This window comes from Miniopterus natalensis, chromosome 13 (genome assembly GCF_054644295.1).
Source record: "Miniopterus natalensis isolate mMinNat1 chromosome 13, mMinNat1.hap1, whole genome shotgun sequence".
Taxonomy (NCBI): domain Eukaryota; kingdom Metazoa; phylum Chordata; class Mammalia; order Chiroptera; family Miniopteridae; genus Miniopterus; species Miniopterus natalensis.
The window spans coordinates 27979295-27995173 of record NC_142093.1 but is presented as its reverse complement, the minus strand read 5'-3'; the positions used below and the strand labels follow the sequence as shown (position 1 = coordinate 27995173).

General features: G+C 34.9%; 1 protein-coding gene across 2 annotated transcripts in view; it reads left to right on the top strand.

Annotated features, from left to right (window-relative positions):
- The window catches only part of ASB3 (ankyrin repeat and SOCS box containing 3), a 62549-nt gene that overhangs the window by 36909 nt on the left and 9761 nt on the right, over positions 1 to 15879 (top strand). For both annotated transcript variants that reach the window (XM_016222160.2, XM_016222162.2), the window contains exons 6-8: positions 1832 to 2009; positions 3959 to 4156; positions 11405 to 11662. In XM_016222160.2, the coding sequence (XP_016077646.2) occupies positions 1832 to 2009; positions 3959 to 4156; positions 11405 to 11662 (634 nt within the window). The remainder of the gene's footprint in view (positions 1 to 1831; positions 2010 to 3958; positions 4157 to 11404; positions 11663 to 15879) is intronic.

Here is a 15879-nt window from a genome sequence, read left to right as displayed (position 1 = left end):
GTATGTTTATAATATAACTATATGTTTCTAACTCCTTAAAATGACTTCTCTTTCAGTGAATTGTCTGTCATTTTTTCTAACTTTTCTACCTATAATCTCACAGGGACTGGTTCCTTCTTCTGATACTTTGAAATTGTCAATCCAAATGAAACATTGCTTAAAAAAGAAAGTTAAGTAGGTTTCTTTCATGACAGTCTTTTCTCAGTAATAGTGTCCACTTCTTTCTGAGGCTGATAGTAGGTCAAGCATCACCTTGTATTAAGTTAAGATTCTACTTGTCTAGACATATTGAATGTCCAGTTGGAATTTCTAAACTCATTTATGTTTTGCATAGCTTATACCCATCTCATGGCTTTGGTTTATTAAAGGTGTATTTATGGGATAAAAAATAGTTATTTTCCCTTTGGTAATGATGATTTTCCCACTGAGATACATTCCAGAAATTTTAAAATTCTCACTGTTATGTAACAACATTATAGTTAGCATATTTAACATGTGAATTGTCACTGAGAAAAGTTTGGGCAAGTGTGGCTGCTATTTTCAAAACCTCTACAAATATGAGGTCACTTTCAACTTCTTCATATCTTAATATACCAGTATCTAAATAATCGATTAGATTTATGCTTTTAAAAAATCAGCTCAGAAACCCATTTAAATAGAACTCTTTCTTTTTAGTGTAGGCTCTGTCATGCATTGGTTGTGAAGAGAAAGATGTAATAGTTAATATTAGTTTTAAGGCACAGCCCATGTATGTCATTGACTGAAATTTTTTTTTTCCATAAAACTTAGCCTGAATTAATTAGTGGCATCTACAAAGGTTCAGAATTTAGGTTTTTTTCTTATCTTTTTCAGTAATTATCAGAAATGTTATCCATATTTGATGGTTTGCCTTTTACCTCTTTAAATGATTATTTATTAGAACAATAGAGTGCTTGTTGGAGGAGGGATTGAAATGAAATGAATCCTTCATTAACTGAGAGTTTTGTTTTAACTTAAAAATGAATTCTAGCCTGGCCGGCATGGTTCAGCAGTTGACCATCGACCTATGATTCAGGAGATCGTGGTTCTATTCCCAGTCAGGGCATATGCCTGGGTTGCAGGCTTGGTTCCCAGTGGGGGGCATGCAGGAGGCAGCTGATCAATGACTCTCATCATTGATGTTTCTAACTCTCTCTCCCTCTCCCTTCCACTTTCTGAAATCAATAAAGATATAAAAAAAATGAATTCTAAAATTGTTTTCTTGCCAAAATAAAAGCAAAAGTAATTTAAATGATTACCAGCAAGTTACATAAATCAGCACGTGTATACAGCAGTACCCACTGAGGGGAGAAAACTTTTGTACAGTTGACCCTTGAACAATGTGGGGATTAGGGGCTCTAACAACACCCCCTCTGGGCACAGGTTGAAAATCTGCATGTAACTGACTCCCACAAAACTTAACTACTAGTAGCTTGTAGTTGGCCAACAGCCTTACTGATAACATTAACAGTCGATTAATACATATTTTTTATTTTATGTATTATACACTGTATTCTTACAATAAACTAAGCTAGAGAAAGGAAATGCTATTAAGAAAGTCAAAAGAGAAAATAAACTGACCATATTATATTGTATTTATTGATATCGTAACCTTACATCATCTGTTTACAAGATGGAAAAAAAACCGCATGTAATTGGACCTGCACAGTTCAAACCTGTATTGTTCAAGGGTCAAACCCTTTAAGGGAAGCTGCTTTGAAATTTATGTTCGTTATCATGTGTGGGGTTTTTTGTTTTGTTTTTTTAATCCCATAAACGAGGATCATCTGTTAAATGTTTTATTTTGTATTAGGTGCAAATGTCAATTGTCAAGCCTTGGACAAAGCTACTCCCTTGTTCATTGCTGCTCAAGAGGGCCACACAGAATGTGTGGAGCTTTTGCTGTCCAGTGGGGCAGATCCTAATCTCTACTGTAATGAGGACAATTGGCAGTTACCTATTCATGCAGCTGCACAAATGGGCCATACAGAGTAAGTGTTAAAAATTGGATATAAAAATGATCTCATAATTAAAAGATAATAAGGAATAAGTCTTCTGGGCCAGACCTATTACCTCCAGACAGAATCCTTTGCTTATTCTCTTCTCAACCAAACTGCTAAGTAACTAGATCCACCCCCACATCTGATCCTCTTAGTCATGCACTTTACTAGCGTAAGGCAGGCACAGTGGCTTGAAATGGGACAACCCCAGGGGCTTTCTCAGGGTGTTAAGTCTTTCCCCTGATTTCTCAAGCTATGGCCATACTCTTCCACTGTTCTCCAGTTTTATCCCAGACTTCTTTAGTTAGCTATCTCATGGCCTTCTTCAACTTATTTACCTTACCTCCCTGATCCCAGAAAGCTTTTGAATTTGTGACCCCTGTTGGAGTTGTCCTCCTTTTGTGTGGTCTGGGCAGTTCTCCCATCTTGAACCCTTTGATTAGACTTCTGTTTATCTAATCTTAAGTCCAAACCAGTCCTTTTCCCTGCTTATATTACTCTTCTTATTTTCCAGAAGTTCTCATGAAATTTGGGGTATTTTCTGGAGATTAGAAGATGGTTGGAACTCCCTGAAATTGGAAGCTAATAATTTGGTTATACAGCAGCTTATCTTAACATAAATTGGCACTGAATGGGTTTTTAAAATATATGCTTGAAGTCTTTAGAGCCATAATTCTACAGTTATAACTTTATAGTTATTGTTAGTATTATTTAATGAAAAAATAATAGTGCAATTGTCATTAGTATGTTTGCACAGTAGGAAAACAGATTCTGCAATTTGATTATTATGCCACTAGATGGCATGGTATTTTACTGTTTGTGCCTCCTCGAAGAGTGTTTTTCCAACCCATTAAAAAAAATTAAACACATTTATTAAGTTTAAGACATTTAAACAAATTCTTTATTTTAACACAATATTTAGGTTTTAAAATTTGGTATTTTTCTTAATTCTTGATTGTTTATTTAAGTATTAATCTTAGATACAATACTGAACTTTAAATTGATACCAAAGCCCTCTTGGGAATTTTCCTTCATTTATTCTCAATTTTGAAAATTCTCTTTGTCACTGATGATTTCCTCCATGGACTATGGAGGAAAATTGAAGAATGTAAGCTCTTCAATACTATTATCATCTTAGGCCTACCTTACATAAAGAAAAGTATCAGAGAAAGAATGTACTTTGGAGTAGGCTTGCCTTTCTTTTCCCAGAAAGAGGGAGGATTTCTTGGCTTTAGTTTTATTTTTAATTTTAGAAAAGTAGAGTAGTCCTTTCTCTCCAGCTGACTGCTGGAGGTAAGCTTACAAACAATCTAAGAACTTCAGTTTTAATGATTTTCTTTAGAACTTCCTCTGTTTATCAACCAATTTCTTTATAAACCTGCCTCAGTGGTTTAAGAGCTCATATTCTTTTTCAGAGAATAAATATTTTAGCAGAAATTCTGATTTCTTCCTGATGAAAATGCTATTTGTTTTACATTACTTACCACTTAAAAAAATTCTTATTAATTAGAAAAATAAAACATTAGAAGGAAAATAATTTATTTCTTGATACAAGTTTATATTTGCTACAAAGAAGTTTGAAATAATTGATTAGATCCTAAAATATTTAACATAAAATTTGAAGTTTGGGGAGTAAGGGCATGGTGGTAAGATAAATAATTACTGAAAAAATAAGAAAGGACAACCTGTTACCTACTTATTTATAGGAACAATATCTAATCCTTTTAAGATATATTTAAAGACCTTTGTATTAAGCAACAATAATAAGTATAACATTTTGGAATATATAGCCTGTAATAATTTAATATAGGTAGAAGCTATACTGAAGACTTACTTGTATTAAGTAAATCAATGGGTGACAAAATGTATGCTGTAGAAATGTTATGTATACTTACGTGCATATAAAAACATTAAATGCTTCTATATTTGTGTACTTGCAGAATCTTGGACTTGCTGATACCACTTACTAACAGGGTCTGTGACACTGGGCCAGACAAAGTGAGCCCTGTGTACTCTGCAGTGTTTGGAGGGCATGAAGAATGCCTAGAAATGTTACTCCAGCGTGGCTACAGCCCCGATGCCCAGATGTGCCTTGTCTTTGGGTTTAGTTCTCCACTGTGTATGGCTTTCCAGAAGGAGTATGTATATTTGCTATTTTTTATTCTTTTTCTTCCTATGTGGAGATATATTTCCAACTGACTTTCTTTTATGATGAAGCTTAATATTTCTTAGTGCTAAATTGCTAACTAAAAAACAGAAAAAACCCCTCTATCATGCACCTTGTTTAATCAAAGTACAGTAAAAATGATGTGTTAATGTTAGATTTTTTTCCCCTTCCCTCTTTGGATCTGGATTATATTTTTAGTGTGGCAATTTTAGAGAATACTTTCATAGTATTAAATAAATGCAGGAATTCTCTCAAATCCTTTGTCTCCAAAACAGTTCAAGAATTAAAACAAACTCTCACTTATGTGATGAATATGAGGACCTAATGTATAACATGATGACTAATAGTTGATAACACTGTGTGGTATAATTGAAATTTGCTAAGAATAGAACAAGTTTTCTCACTAAAAAAAAAAAGTAAATATGTGAGGTGATGTATGTGTTAATTCAGTAGAAGGATTTCTTTTACAATTATACATTTATGGCATCATCATTTTGTACACTTTCAATATCTTACAAAATAAAACTGTAAGATATTGAAAGTGTACAAAATGATGATGCCATAAATCATCAATAAAGCTGGGGGACGGGGGAAGAATTAAAAGAGACTTTATCAAATAAGGCATTGACAGTGTTCCAGGTTATTTACTAATTGAAGTTGATATTTACAAGACTTTTTATAAGCCTAAAAATAACTTGTAGATTTTATTGTATTTGTAGCATTTTTTTATGTAAGTCAGAGTTACTAAATTAAAAAGTTTTAAGAATATTTGATAATCTGCCATGATCCTGTGAAGTAGAAGAAATGAATTACTGCTGTTTCATTAGCTTCTGGCTAATACTTGAATATAAAGCTCCTAAAGTTTGTTTTTTTTTAAATTTATCTTTATTGTTGAAAGTATTACAAATGTCCCCCTTTTCCCCCCATTGATCCCCTCCCCCCGTACCCCTCCTTCCAGGCCTTCACCCCACTATTGTCTGTGTCCATGGGATATGTATATATGCACATAAATTCTTATGTTAAACCACCCCCCACCTTCCCTCTGAGATTCATAAGACTCCTAAAGTTTTAAAATATACAGTAAAGCCTGGGTGGTGTTGCTCAGTGGTTGTGCGTGACCCATACACCACAAGAGGTAACTGGTTCTATTCCTGATAAGGGCACATGTCTGGGTTGTGGACTTGATCCCCAGTAGAGGGTGTGCAGGAGGCAGCCGATTCATGTTTCTCTCTCATCATTGTTTCTATCTCTCTCTCTCTCACCCCCTTATTCTCTCTCTAAAATAAATAAAAACATATTAAAAAAATACACAGTAAGAATAAGGCTATGTGTAAGAAAAGCCATGTTAAGTAATATCTGTGGTTCATCCAACAGCGAGATAAGTTGTCCAGATAGATGCCATTGTTTTTAATGATGCAACAGAGGTTACAGTCATACCTCAAATTTCATTGGCTGCCCTAAATTCACTCTTATGGATTGTTATCCACAATTTAATTTAAATATTAGGAACTTATTTACTAAGCTTTTTTAGTCTCTACCATCTCTTAACAATTTGCTTTGTAAAATGGTTCATTTTATTCTGAATTTAAGCTTCCAGGTGTATTTTATAGTCTGCATAAAAAATACAGACTATATTTTGATTAATCTGAGTACCTGAAATCTCTATGTGTAACTTTCTTGATTTCATAGAAGTCCTTTTTTTTTCCAGGATTCCCTTCACATTCTCTGTCCCACATGGTTATATCTACCTGATTCCTCAGGCCAGAAAAACATTAATTTTAAGGTGTTTCAGGGTTAGCAGGAGCACTATGTTATATGTTATACATTAAACTTGAATAAGATAATGAGGCATGAGCTTAGCTGCTGTGACTAGAAAGATTGAAAAAAATCATTCCTCCAAAAGATAAGATGAAGATCAAAAAAACACTATCATTATATTGGACACACACATACAAACTATCCAAAATCATTATGTTCTGATCTAAGTTCAGTGCAATTGACCTAATAATAAAATATAAAGGTGTTAGATATGAATGGAGAAAGAAACAGAAACAACTAAAGTGATGAATGCAGCTTCACTGAAGGTAAACTGAAGTGATTAGAAAAACAAAATTTGAAAAAAACTTCTATGAAATCATGAAAGTTACACATGTGAGAGCAAAACACTCATCTGCTGCCTCCTGCATGCCTCCTACTGGGGATGGAGCTGCAAGCTGGGCATGTGGCCCTGACCAGGAATCGAACCTACATTTTGTTGCATGGGACTATGCCCAACCAACTGAGCCACACTGACCAGGGCAATATATATATATATATATTTTTTATTTATTTATTTATTTATTTATTTATTTATTTATTTATTTATTTTTAATTTATTGACTTTAGGTGTTAATGAGTTAAACATTTGTTTTCTCATTTGTGTGTTTTTGGGTATTTCTCTGAGATCTAGATACTTTGTATTTTTTTTTTTTTTAAATATATCTTTATTGATTTCAGAGAGAGGAAAGGAGAGGGAGAGATAGAAACATCAATGATGAGAAAGTCATTGATCAAGCCCACAACCCAGGCATGTGCCCTGACCGGGAATTGAACCCCAATGGCCTGGATCCTAGGTCAATGCTCAACCGCTGAGCCATGCCCAGCCGGGCTAGATACTTAGTATTTGTGGCCCTTCTTGCACTGTTGGCTTGTTCTGTTGTAGTGAAGTTCTGTCTGCTTTTACAAATATTATAATTAATATCATAAGGTAATGAAAATAATAAATGTAAATAATGGCTTTGGGTTTTATGCTTTCCCTTTATTGTTTTATTCAGCTGATCAAACTTTTTATCTCAGGATTAGCATTCTGAAACATTTTTGCTGGGCATCCCTTTGAGAGGATGAGCTTCCATTGAAGCAGTGACCTTTAGCTCTTCTCACCACTCCAAGGCATGATGGAAGGGTGTCTCCTCCACCACTGCACAAAAGCAGTCTTTGTCCCTCCGGGCTAAAAAGTTAACAGCTACAGTGACATGAAAGCCAGTCTTTCAAGGGCACAGTTGAGTAACTGAAATGAGAAAATATAAGAAAAAGACTCCTTTAACTGGAATATGTGAAAGAAGAGGGAAGTTGAGAAGGTTCAGGACAATTTGAACAAATATTAACCTTTTATATATGACTGTAGGAAGGGATCATGGCTTACCTAACCTGATTTTGTCTTTGGAATTGATACTGATCCTTGTTAGCATACTAGTTTTGTAGAAATTTTTGTGTCCTTTCTTGTCATCTTAATCACAACTTAGGTACATCTGACAAGACCTAATGTCTTTATTTTGTTTTCTGCAGATGGCTGAAAGCCATTCAGTAAAACTTATATGGACTTTTGATCATTCATCTAATAAGTTGGTTAGATATTTTGTTGGCTAATTGAACATAAAATGCTGAAGATGTTTGCTCATTTCTGTTTGTTTAAAATAAATCTTGTTAACATGTTGAATTTCCTTTTACTGTGCTGCTTTTTATCTGGGCACTGTGTCTGTGCACATTTTTTAACTTCAAAGAGCAGAATAATGGAAAATGTACAGGCCCAAAGATAAGGTCTAGACATTGCTTTTTTAGGTTTTAAACCTCTCATTTTTTTCAGTATTTGATGATTTTCACTGTTTATATAACATGCAGTCTCTTAATGTGTCACATTTAGTTCTTGATATTTATATTAACTAGTTTAGCAGACACTTGGCCCCATCCAACATGTCCACTGAGGCATTTAGTACAGGCCAAAAGGACCTTGAAATTAAAAAAAAAAAAATTATTGAGATACACACACACGCACACACGCACACACATTTGTGAGAGAGAGAGAGAGAGAGAGAACAAAACATTGATTTGTTCTTCCACTTATGGAACTGAACCCGCAACCTTGATGTATTGGGATGACACTAACCAACTGAGCTACCTGACCAGGGCAAATGGTCTTTGAAATTTGGTCTTGTCCAAAATGTCCACGATTAGAAAATCTCCATGGGTTCAGATGGCCCATAATATTTATTTATACTTTTGACTTCATACTACCATGTTTTATTGATCCAATAATTGTGTTGTGGCTGTATTGTCATTAATAACCTTTCTTGCTTTGGTAGCCTAGCTGTTAATGACACATGGGGTGTGGTAGATGGGTGTGCGTGGATCAAATATCTCTGAGCATTTTGATACAGGACCAGATATCAAGGATCATATGTCTCATGAATATTTAGGGCAGGACCAAATGTTTTCTACAAGGGTTAAATAGGATGCACTGTTTTCTTTTTCATCTGTTCATGCAATTTATTATTTAACCAAAGTTATCTAAGCCCTAGGGTCTACTGTTGCTCAATACCATGCAATGATCAAGGTCAGATAGAGCACTGAGGTTGCTTATGATTCTAGAGCTTGCACATATATTGAGACCTCCCACCTTCTTAGAAGCTCAGAGCATGCCGACAAAGTTTTATGATTCTCCAGTTTATGTTTTTTATTCACCATGTAATAGGTAATTTTGTTGGAAATGGGTTAATAATATAGCACTAGGCAGTTTTACAAGCCTTTTAGGAGTGTGCTTTTGTCTCTTCTAACACAAGGCAATATGGTAATTGGAAGAAGTTTAGAACTGAGTTTTCCAAAGTGTGTTTTTGTAGAATACTAATTCTATAGATTGTTAATAGATATTACATGGGATAAAATAGTTAATTAAGTTTGAGAAGCATAGGTTTAAGTAATGTTAAATAGATTTCTTTCTTGAAGGGCTTCTAAGAATTTTTCTTATGGTGGTGGTTTGTGAATTCCTAAGAGGGAAATGAATCTGCAAAAGTTTGAAAAGTTTGGAAACATAAGATATACTTAAGTATATAATAATTATACTATTGTTCCTGTGTTTATATATTGACTTGTGGGGGCATTTTATACTCTTTATTGTGCTTATTTCAGGTTAATAATTGGATTCTTTGCTTTAATTTTAAAGGTATTTCTTTTTGGGTATCTAGAGGTTGAAGAAAAATATTTTAGCATATAATTTGAAAGTGTAACTAGCATACTGTTTAAAAATATGTTTATTCTATATTTCTTTTCTGGACTCACTCTGTACTACAGGGTTTCTCAAATATTTTCATTTTGGAGCCTTTTTCATATGGATCATTTTCAGGGACTCATGTTTCATGCAACATACTTTGGGAAACACAGGTCTAGCCTTAAAGTATTCCTCAATTCGACTACTTCAGGAAAGAGTTCGGTTTTTGTAATAGAGGGGAGTCATTTCAGATATCATGTTCACAGTCAGATTTTGTTTTGACAGTATTATCACAGTTGTACCAATGACTGACTCTGTAACTAAGCTTTATTTTTTGCATCTAGAATGGACATAATAATAGAACTTATTCTTAGCGTCATTGTGAGGATTAAGGCACATCTTCCAATTAAAAGATTTAACACAGTGCCTGGTATAGAAGAAATACCGAAAGTTTGTTTTTACGGGGAATTATATGTGCACGTGTTCCACTCTCACATTTTAGAGATGGATGGTTTATCATTTGGCCTTGTTCTTAACATTTTCTTAGCATGAGCCACTTGTCTGGGGGCTATGCTGAAATTTTAATAAGAAAGCCTCTTGGTTTTGCAGTTTTTTTCTAAACGGAAAATCTGTAGACTGACTCTAATAGGGTATATTTATGACTCACATTTACCTTTGTATTCTATAGCAAAAGTATGCCCTCTTTAAGAGCTAAATCATTAAGAGCTAAAGTATCTATGGTTAGGCTATTGATGGTTTCAAAGCACTAAAGATGGTTTCAGAGGGAAGACTTTAGCCAGTCCTTGAATTGCACACGGAAACATGCATGCCTTGAATATTGCCAGGCTTCCTGAGAATTCTGTATCGCATTTGTAATGAGGCAGTGTCTTGAGCTTTTCTCACAGTTTACCTGCATATTTTTTGAAACATGTTCAACAGTCCACATGCCTGTTCTGTAGTGGAACCAGCAAGTAATAATTGCAGGCAGAATAATGAGGACCTAGTTAAATTAGGGCAAAGTGGTTGGAATAAATTGGTGATAACTGTTTGGAACCATCAATCAGAAGTACATCCTTCAGCATTTCTTGCAGTTCAGGACTGCTGGCAATAAGTTCTCTCAGCTTTCCTGTGTCTGAAAGCAGCCAGAGGAAAAAATAAAAACATACAGGGCTGTTTTCAAAAACAATGACCCTCATGATGGACTTCTTATCAGGAGCAAGTAGCAAGTAATGGACAACAAAGTTATTAATTTTTATAAAGAAATTTTAGAATTATAGATTTTTTTCTAATTGCCGTGCAGATAATTAAAAGTAAAGAGAATACTACTTAATCTTTTAACTAAAGAAAAGAAGCACAAATGGAGAATAAATGAAATAGATTTATAAAAATATGCATGGATTAGATGACATTTTACTAATGTATATAGTGTTTTATCTGCTTTAAAAGCTTGATTTCAAGTTTTATAGTAAGCCCCCAGAAATAGTTGGTCTCACATGACAATGATTTAAACATTTTATATTTACCTATAGTGTCTCTTACCTAGATTCTACAATACTATGAGTAATTAAATATTTTTTGTTTAAAATAACATTAATGTCAGTTTCAGAAGGAGAATAATTTTATTGCCAAATTCTTTCACAGTTGTTTATATAGTAAACGTATATGTTTACTGAGCTTTGTTATAGTTAAAATTATATCATAAACAGTTTCTTAAACATACAACCACCATCGTAATTGCAATTTTTTATGAGTATATCATATTTTGTACTTATCTGCTCCTCTATTGTTGAACATTGAGGTAATTTTTAAAAGTCTGTTATAGATAATACTATGGTTAACATATTTGTGCAAATAGGATATAATTTAAAAAATTTTTATCTCCTGGATAAATATCAGTTTTGAGAAGAGTTGTCTATTTGCCAGTGATAATTTTTAAAGTTAGTAATATGAATGTTTAGAATTCTAAAGGGAATACCTATTTATAGTTGAAAATTAAAAACCATGCAGGCAGATGTAAATTAAAAAGTAAAACCCTCCCCTTCCCCTAGTTCCCTACTCTCAAATCCACCAGAAATGTAAAAACCATCCACTATCCCATCTGCTGTTCTTGTTTTCCAGCTGTAATTACTATTAATTATTTGTAACATTTATTTTTTATGTAAAAATCTAACTTTCTTTCTTTCTTTTTTTGTGGTGGAGCTGTGAATTCTTTGGAATTGTGAATATTCTTTTGAAATATGGAGTCCAGCTAAATGAAATTCATTTGGCATACTGCCTGAAGTACGAGAAGTTTTCAGTGTTTCGTTACTTTTTGAAGAAAGGTTGCCCTTTGGCACCATGGAACCATATATCTGAATTTATAAATCATGCAATTAAAGCACAAACAAAATATAAGGAATGGTTGCCATCTCTCCTGCTTGCTGGATTTGACCCACTGAATCTTCTATGCAGTTCTTGGTAAGTAATCCTACAATAGTGGACCATACCTTTTTGAGTGAATATACTACTTTTAAGTTCCCCCAATTTCTTGAGACCCTGTGTTAGAGAGAGAGAGAGAGAGAGAGAGAGAGTGTGACTGATGGTTGGATTGGGGAGCTGCTAATAGTGGGATTGAATGTAGGATAGATTCCTGGGAAAAGGTAGGAGGTGACCAGGAGGGAGTAGAAAGGGATGGATGCCTAGTAAACTCTTCTGAGAGGGAGAGTTCTTCTACTTAGGCCACCCTCATGCTCCTGCTAAGATGTCTCTGACAGATGGCTGTGGCTGCTTTCTAGGTTTCTGTTATCCCTTAGTCAACTAGATGGAGTGCTCCTGTTTGACAACATTTTGTTGATTGAACTTTGTCTCTCTTAATTAATAAATACTAATTTCTGAAGTAGCTGAGGATATAACTTGCTTACTTCAGATAGTTGCTCAGAGGTGTGCCTCTACGAATGATTGAAAGATGGGTCAGGATTTTTCTTGGCCAAGAAGAGACTGTTTCTACAGTCTCCAGCCTTTGGAAAAGTTATTAGAGTATAGTTGGGGCCGAGAAGGTAGTTGCAGCAGTGAGGAAACTCTTTTGGCCTGATAATTCAAAAGTCTCCAGGAAAATAGAGGACAGGGGTATTTTATAAAATTTCAAGAAAACATTCTAGAAGGCTTACTTTTTGTGCTTCAAAAACTACCATTTACTAAAATAATGTTTAGACAAATACTGAGATTTTCCATGTCAGCAGAAAAGTGCTTTGATATCTTGTTATTTATCTTTTCAAAAGAGGCCCTCTCTGGGGTTAATGCAGGCAACTGAGTGGTCCCTTACTCGTAGGTTTAGCTTGGATTGCTGCGGACTCCGTCTTCCGCCAGGTAGGTTCTCCATCTGTATGCGAAGAACAGGTCTTCATTTGGCAGTATCCCAGTATTTCACCTTTTTATTATGTCTGCCGTTGTAAAGAATTCAGGAATTTTCACTAGCAGAGGTTTAAGCCTAGGGCTATGTGGTTGGTAGTTTGAGGAATATAGAAGCAGAAACAAAGCTAAGATACACCTTCTTCATCTCCACTTTACCTTTTCTTTAGTTTCCAACAGGCTGAGTCCGTCTTTACTTCTTTCTCCAGCAGCTGATCAGTACATAGCACTCTGTCAAATGCTCATTGTTACAATTCCCTCTGTCCTTTTGCAATAAATTTTCGCCAAAACATTGCATTTTTAAGCATGGAAAGAAAAATGATTGACAATTCATTGAGAAATCTCTGATTTTTAAAAGTTATTTGTATATGTATATTTGTCTTAAATACACACAACTGTGATGTAAGCACTCGCTAATGAATGCTGTGTCTAGCTATTTACAAAGCTGTTTAAGTTCCCTTAGCATTTCACTTAGTGAATCTTGTTGTGTTTGTGCTCCTGACAGCTAGCAGCAGTTGCCCCTCACTATTCTAGGATTCACCCCCTGGGTCCAGCTGGAAATCCAGCCCAAAACATCTGGTAGCTGTGGATGGCCTTGACAGTGGCTTCTCTTTCCTCTGTTCCCTCACTTGGTGCTTGTCCCCAAGGCACCCACTTCTCAGCCACACTCTTTGTGTTCCTCTACTGAAGCTCCTAACTCAACTTCTCATTACTTGCCCATTACTTTTAGTTCTCTGGTTTCTAGTATATGTATTTCTAGTTTCTAGTTTATATCTTTAACCAACACTTAGAATACTACCTAACACATGGTAGGCACTGTTTTTACTTTACAAAAGAGGAAACTGAGGCATAGTGATTAATATCCTTGCCCAGCCTCACACAGCTGGTTAGTACGAGAGCTTAGTTTTGAACCTGATTGCCCTGTAGTGTGGCTTACACCTGGTTGGCCACTGTGCTCTGCTGCCCTAGCCCTGTGTGTCCACAGGGATGTGGTCATTCTATCACTTGATTTCAGGTATCTTAATCCTTTGCTTAACCTGGAGGGATCTGTGCCAACTCATCTCTCTCCTTTCTGCTCCTAAATTAGGAAGGACCTGTGCAGGGGGATAAAATTAAACACTGCCTTTTGCTCTCCTCCTTGGCCAATTATGTAGATTACTGGAAGGAGAGGGAATTATTTAGATTTATTCTCCTAGAAGGCTTTGTAAAATATACTCTCCTTTCCCAGTTCTGATAGAGGCCTCCTTTCCCCAATGGGAATAGTCCATTTGAGAATTTTTGTGGTAATAAGCCACTAAAATTAGTGTGAGCTGTATTTATTGGATGGGTCAGGATAGAAAACAGTTAAGAACCAGTAAAGTACAAATTATTTTGAAGTAAATTGTAAAACTTGCAGCTGTCTGGATTGAGAATGCCAATTGTACATAGTTCACTCAGAAGGGGTAACTTTATATTCATTAGAAAAAATACAGTAGAAAATTTCACTTCAGTAATAAAAATGCTTAACATGGTCAAATTTGTGTTCACTGATCTTTTTATTGAATGTATGAAGCCACTGTTTACACTGAATATGATAAATTTTTGCTTTCTTTGATCAAATTTACATTCATAGATAGAGCTGTTATAAGAAAAATTCTCCCATAAAATTCCGATATGCTGTTAAAGTGGATTTTGGTTATATCTTATTTATTTCACATGTAAGTCTGTTGCTTGATCTTTGTCAGGTAAATTATGAATGTCTTTCCTAGGTATTTTTTGTCTTAAACGTTCTTTAAAAATGTATCTGGCTGAGTAATTGCATATCACAATATAATCTACAGAGTTGAAATATTTTTTCAACTATAAATGTAAGACTAGGTGCCTCCAACCAAATGTAATAAGTAAGTAATAGAAAGTAAATGTCATCCGTGCATTTAGTTGATTAACTGTCACTCACTTATGATTGTACAGCTGCTTCGTACAACATAATGGTCAGTGTAATACAGTAACAATACATTTTTAGTGGCATTATCAGCAATGGCAAAATTAGTTATGTTATCTAAAGCTATGTAAACAGATTTATTCCTTGTGTGTGTGTTTAGATAACTGAAAAAAAATGACTTAGTATTTGGTCCCAGTGTGGCTTAAAGCACATTAATGCATAAAAATGAAACCCTTAAAAAAGAAATAAGGGACCAAGTAACCTTTGGTGTGCAGTCCCTAGAAAGTCAAGGAGATTTTTTTTTTGCCTTTGAATATACTTTATCATTTTATTTATTCTCAGTATTTCTTGATAAGTTGTGATTCCATTGAAGGCCCGTGAGAAGTAAAATGTTTTCCCAAGGCATTTGTGCAACACCAAGTTCTTTGTTACAGAGAAGTTTGCATATTATAGAATTAAGAACTTGGGAAATGATTTTCATACTCTGATCAGTCATTTCAAAGATACTTTGACCCTGAATTACAAAAGGTTGTCTTTGAGATGACAAGGTTGGAGTATTGTTCAGTTTCTTTTTTTCTTCTATTTTTTCCCCTTCTTTAGTCCTTGCTCAGTAATGAGTCAAAGAAACAAACCAACAGAAAAGCGACCTTGGAAAGAACTCCTTTGTTTGAAGTAATTACTGGAGGCCCTAATCATTTGCTTTTCTTCAGAGTGTGATGGTTGGGGAGCATCTGACTGAGTATAAGATGGGTGATCTTGTTAGAATGGATAGTTCTCTTTAAGCTTTGACTACATTCCATGTTATCAGGCCTACTGAAAATTTCAAACCAGTTCTAGTAATATCAAACAATTATATAACATTTTATAGTTTTAAAAGTATGTTTACTATATTTTGTCATATTATTTTCACGATTGTCCCCTGAAATAGGTTAAGTATTATTGTTGTCTTAGAGGACTAGGATCCAGGGCTTAAAGAATTTCAGCAACATACTTGTAAGTAGTGGAGGTAGTGTTAGAAACCAGAAACTTTCCTAGACCAGTGCTCTTCTGTTAGGATTCAAATGATTGTAAAATTTGGGAAAGTCTCTTGGGTAGGTTGGTAGGAAATGTGCAATTATTTTGTAAAAATAGAGGGAGAACTATTTGTCTTGGACACTTTCAGCTCTTAGAGGCGAAACTGATTCTGCTACATCCTTAGAGCTGGATCTGTAATGCAGAAGGTTCTTAGAGAACAGTTGTACCTCCCTGGGAATGGGGCAGAAACAAGCCACCTCTCCTGTACGCTTAGTTTAGGGATAGATTTGGGTGTTCGGGCTTTATCCTTTCAGGACTGTTAAGCAGGATGGTCCAGTTGGGAAGAGATAAT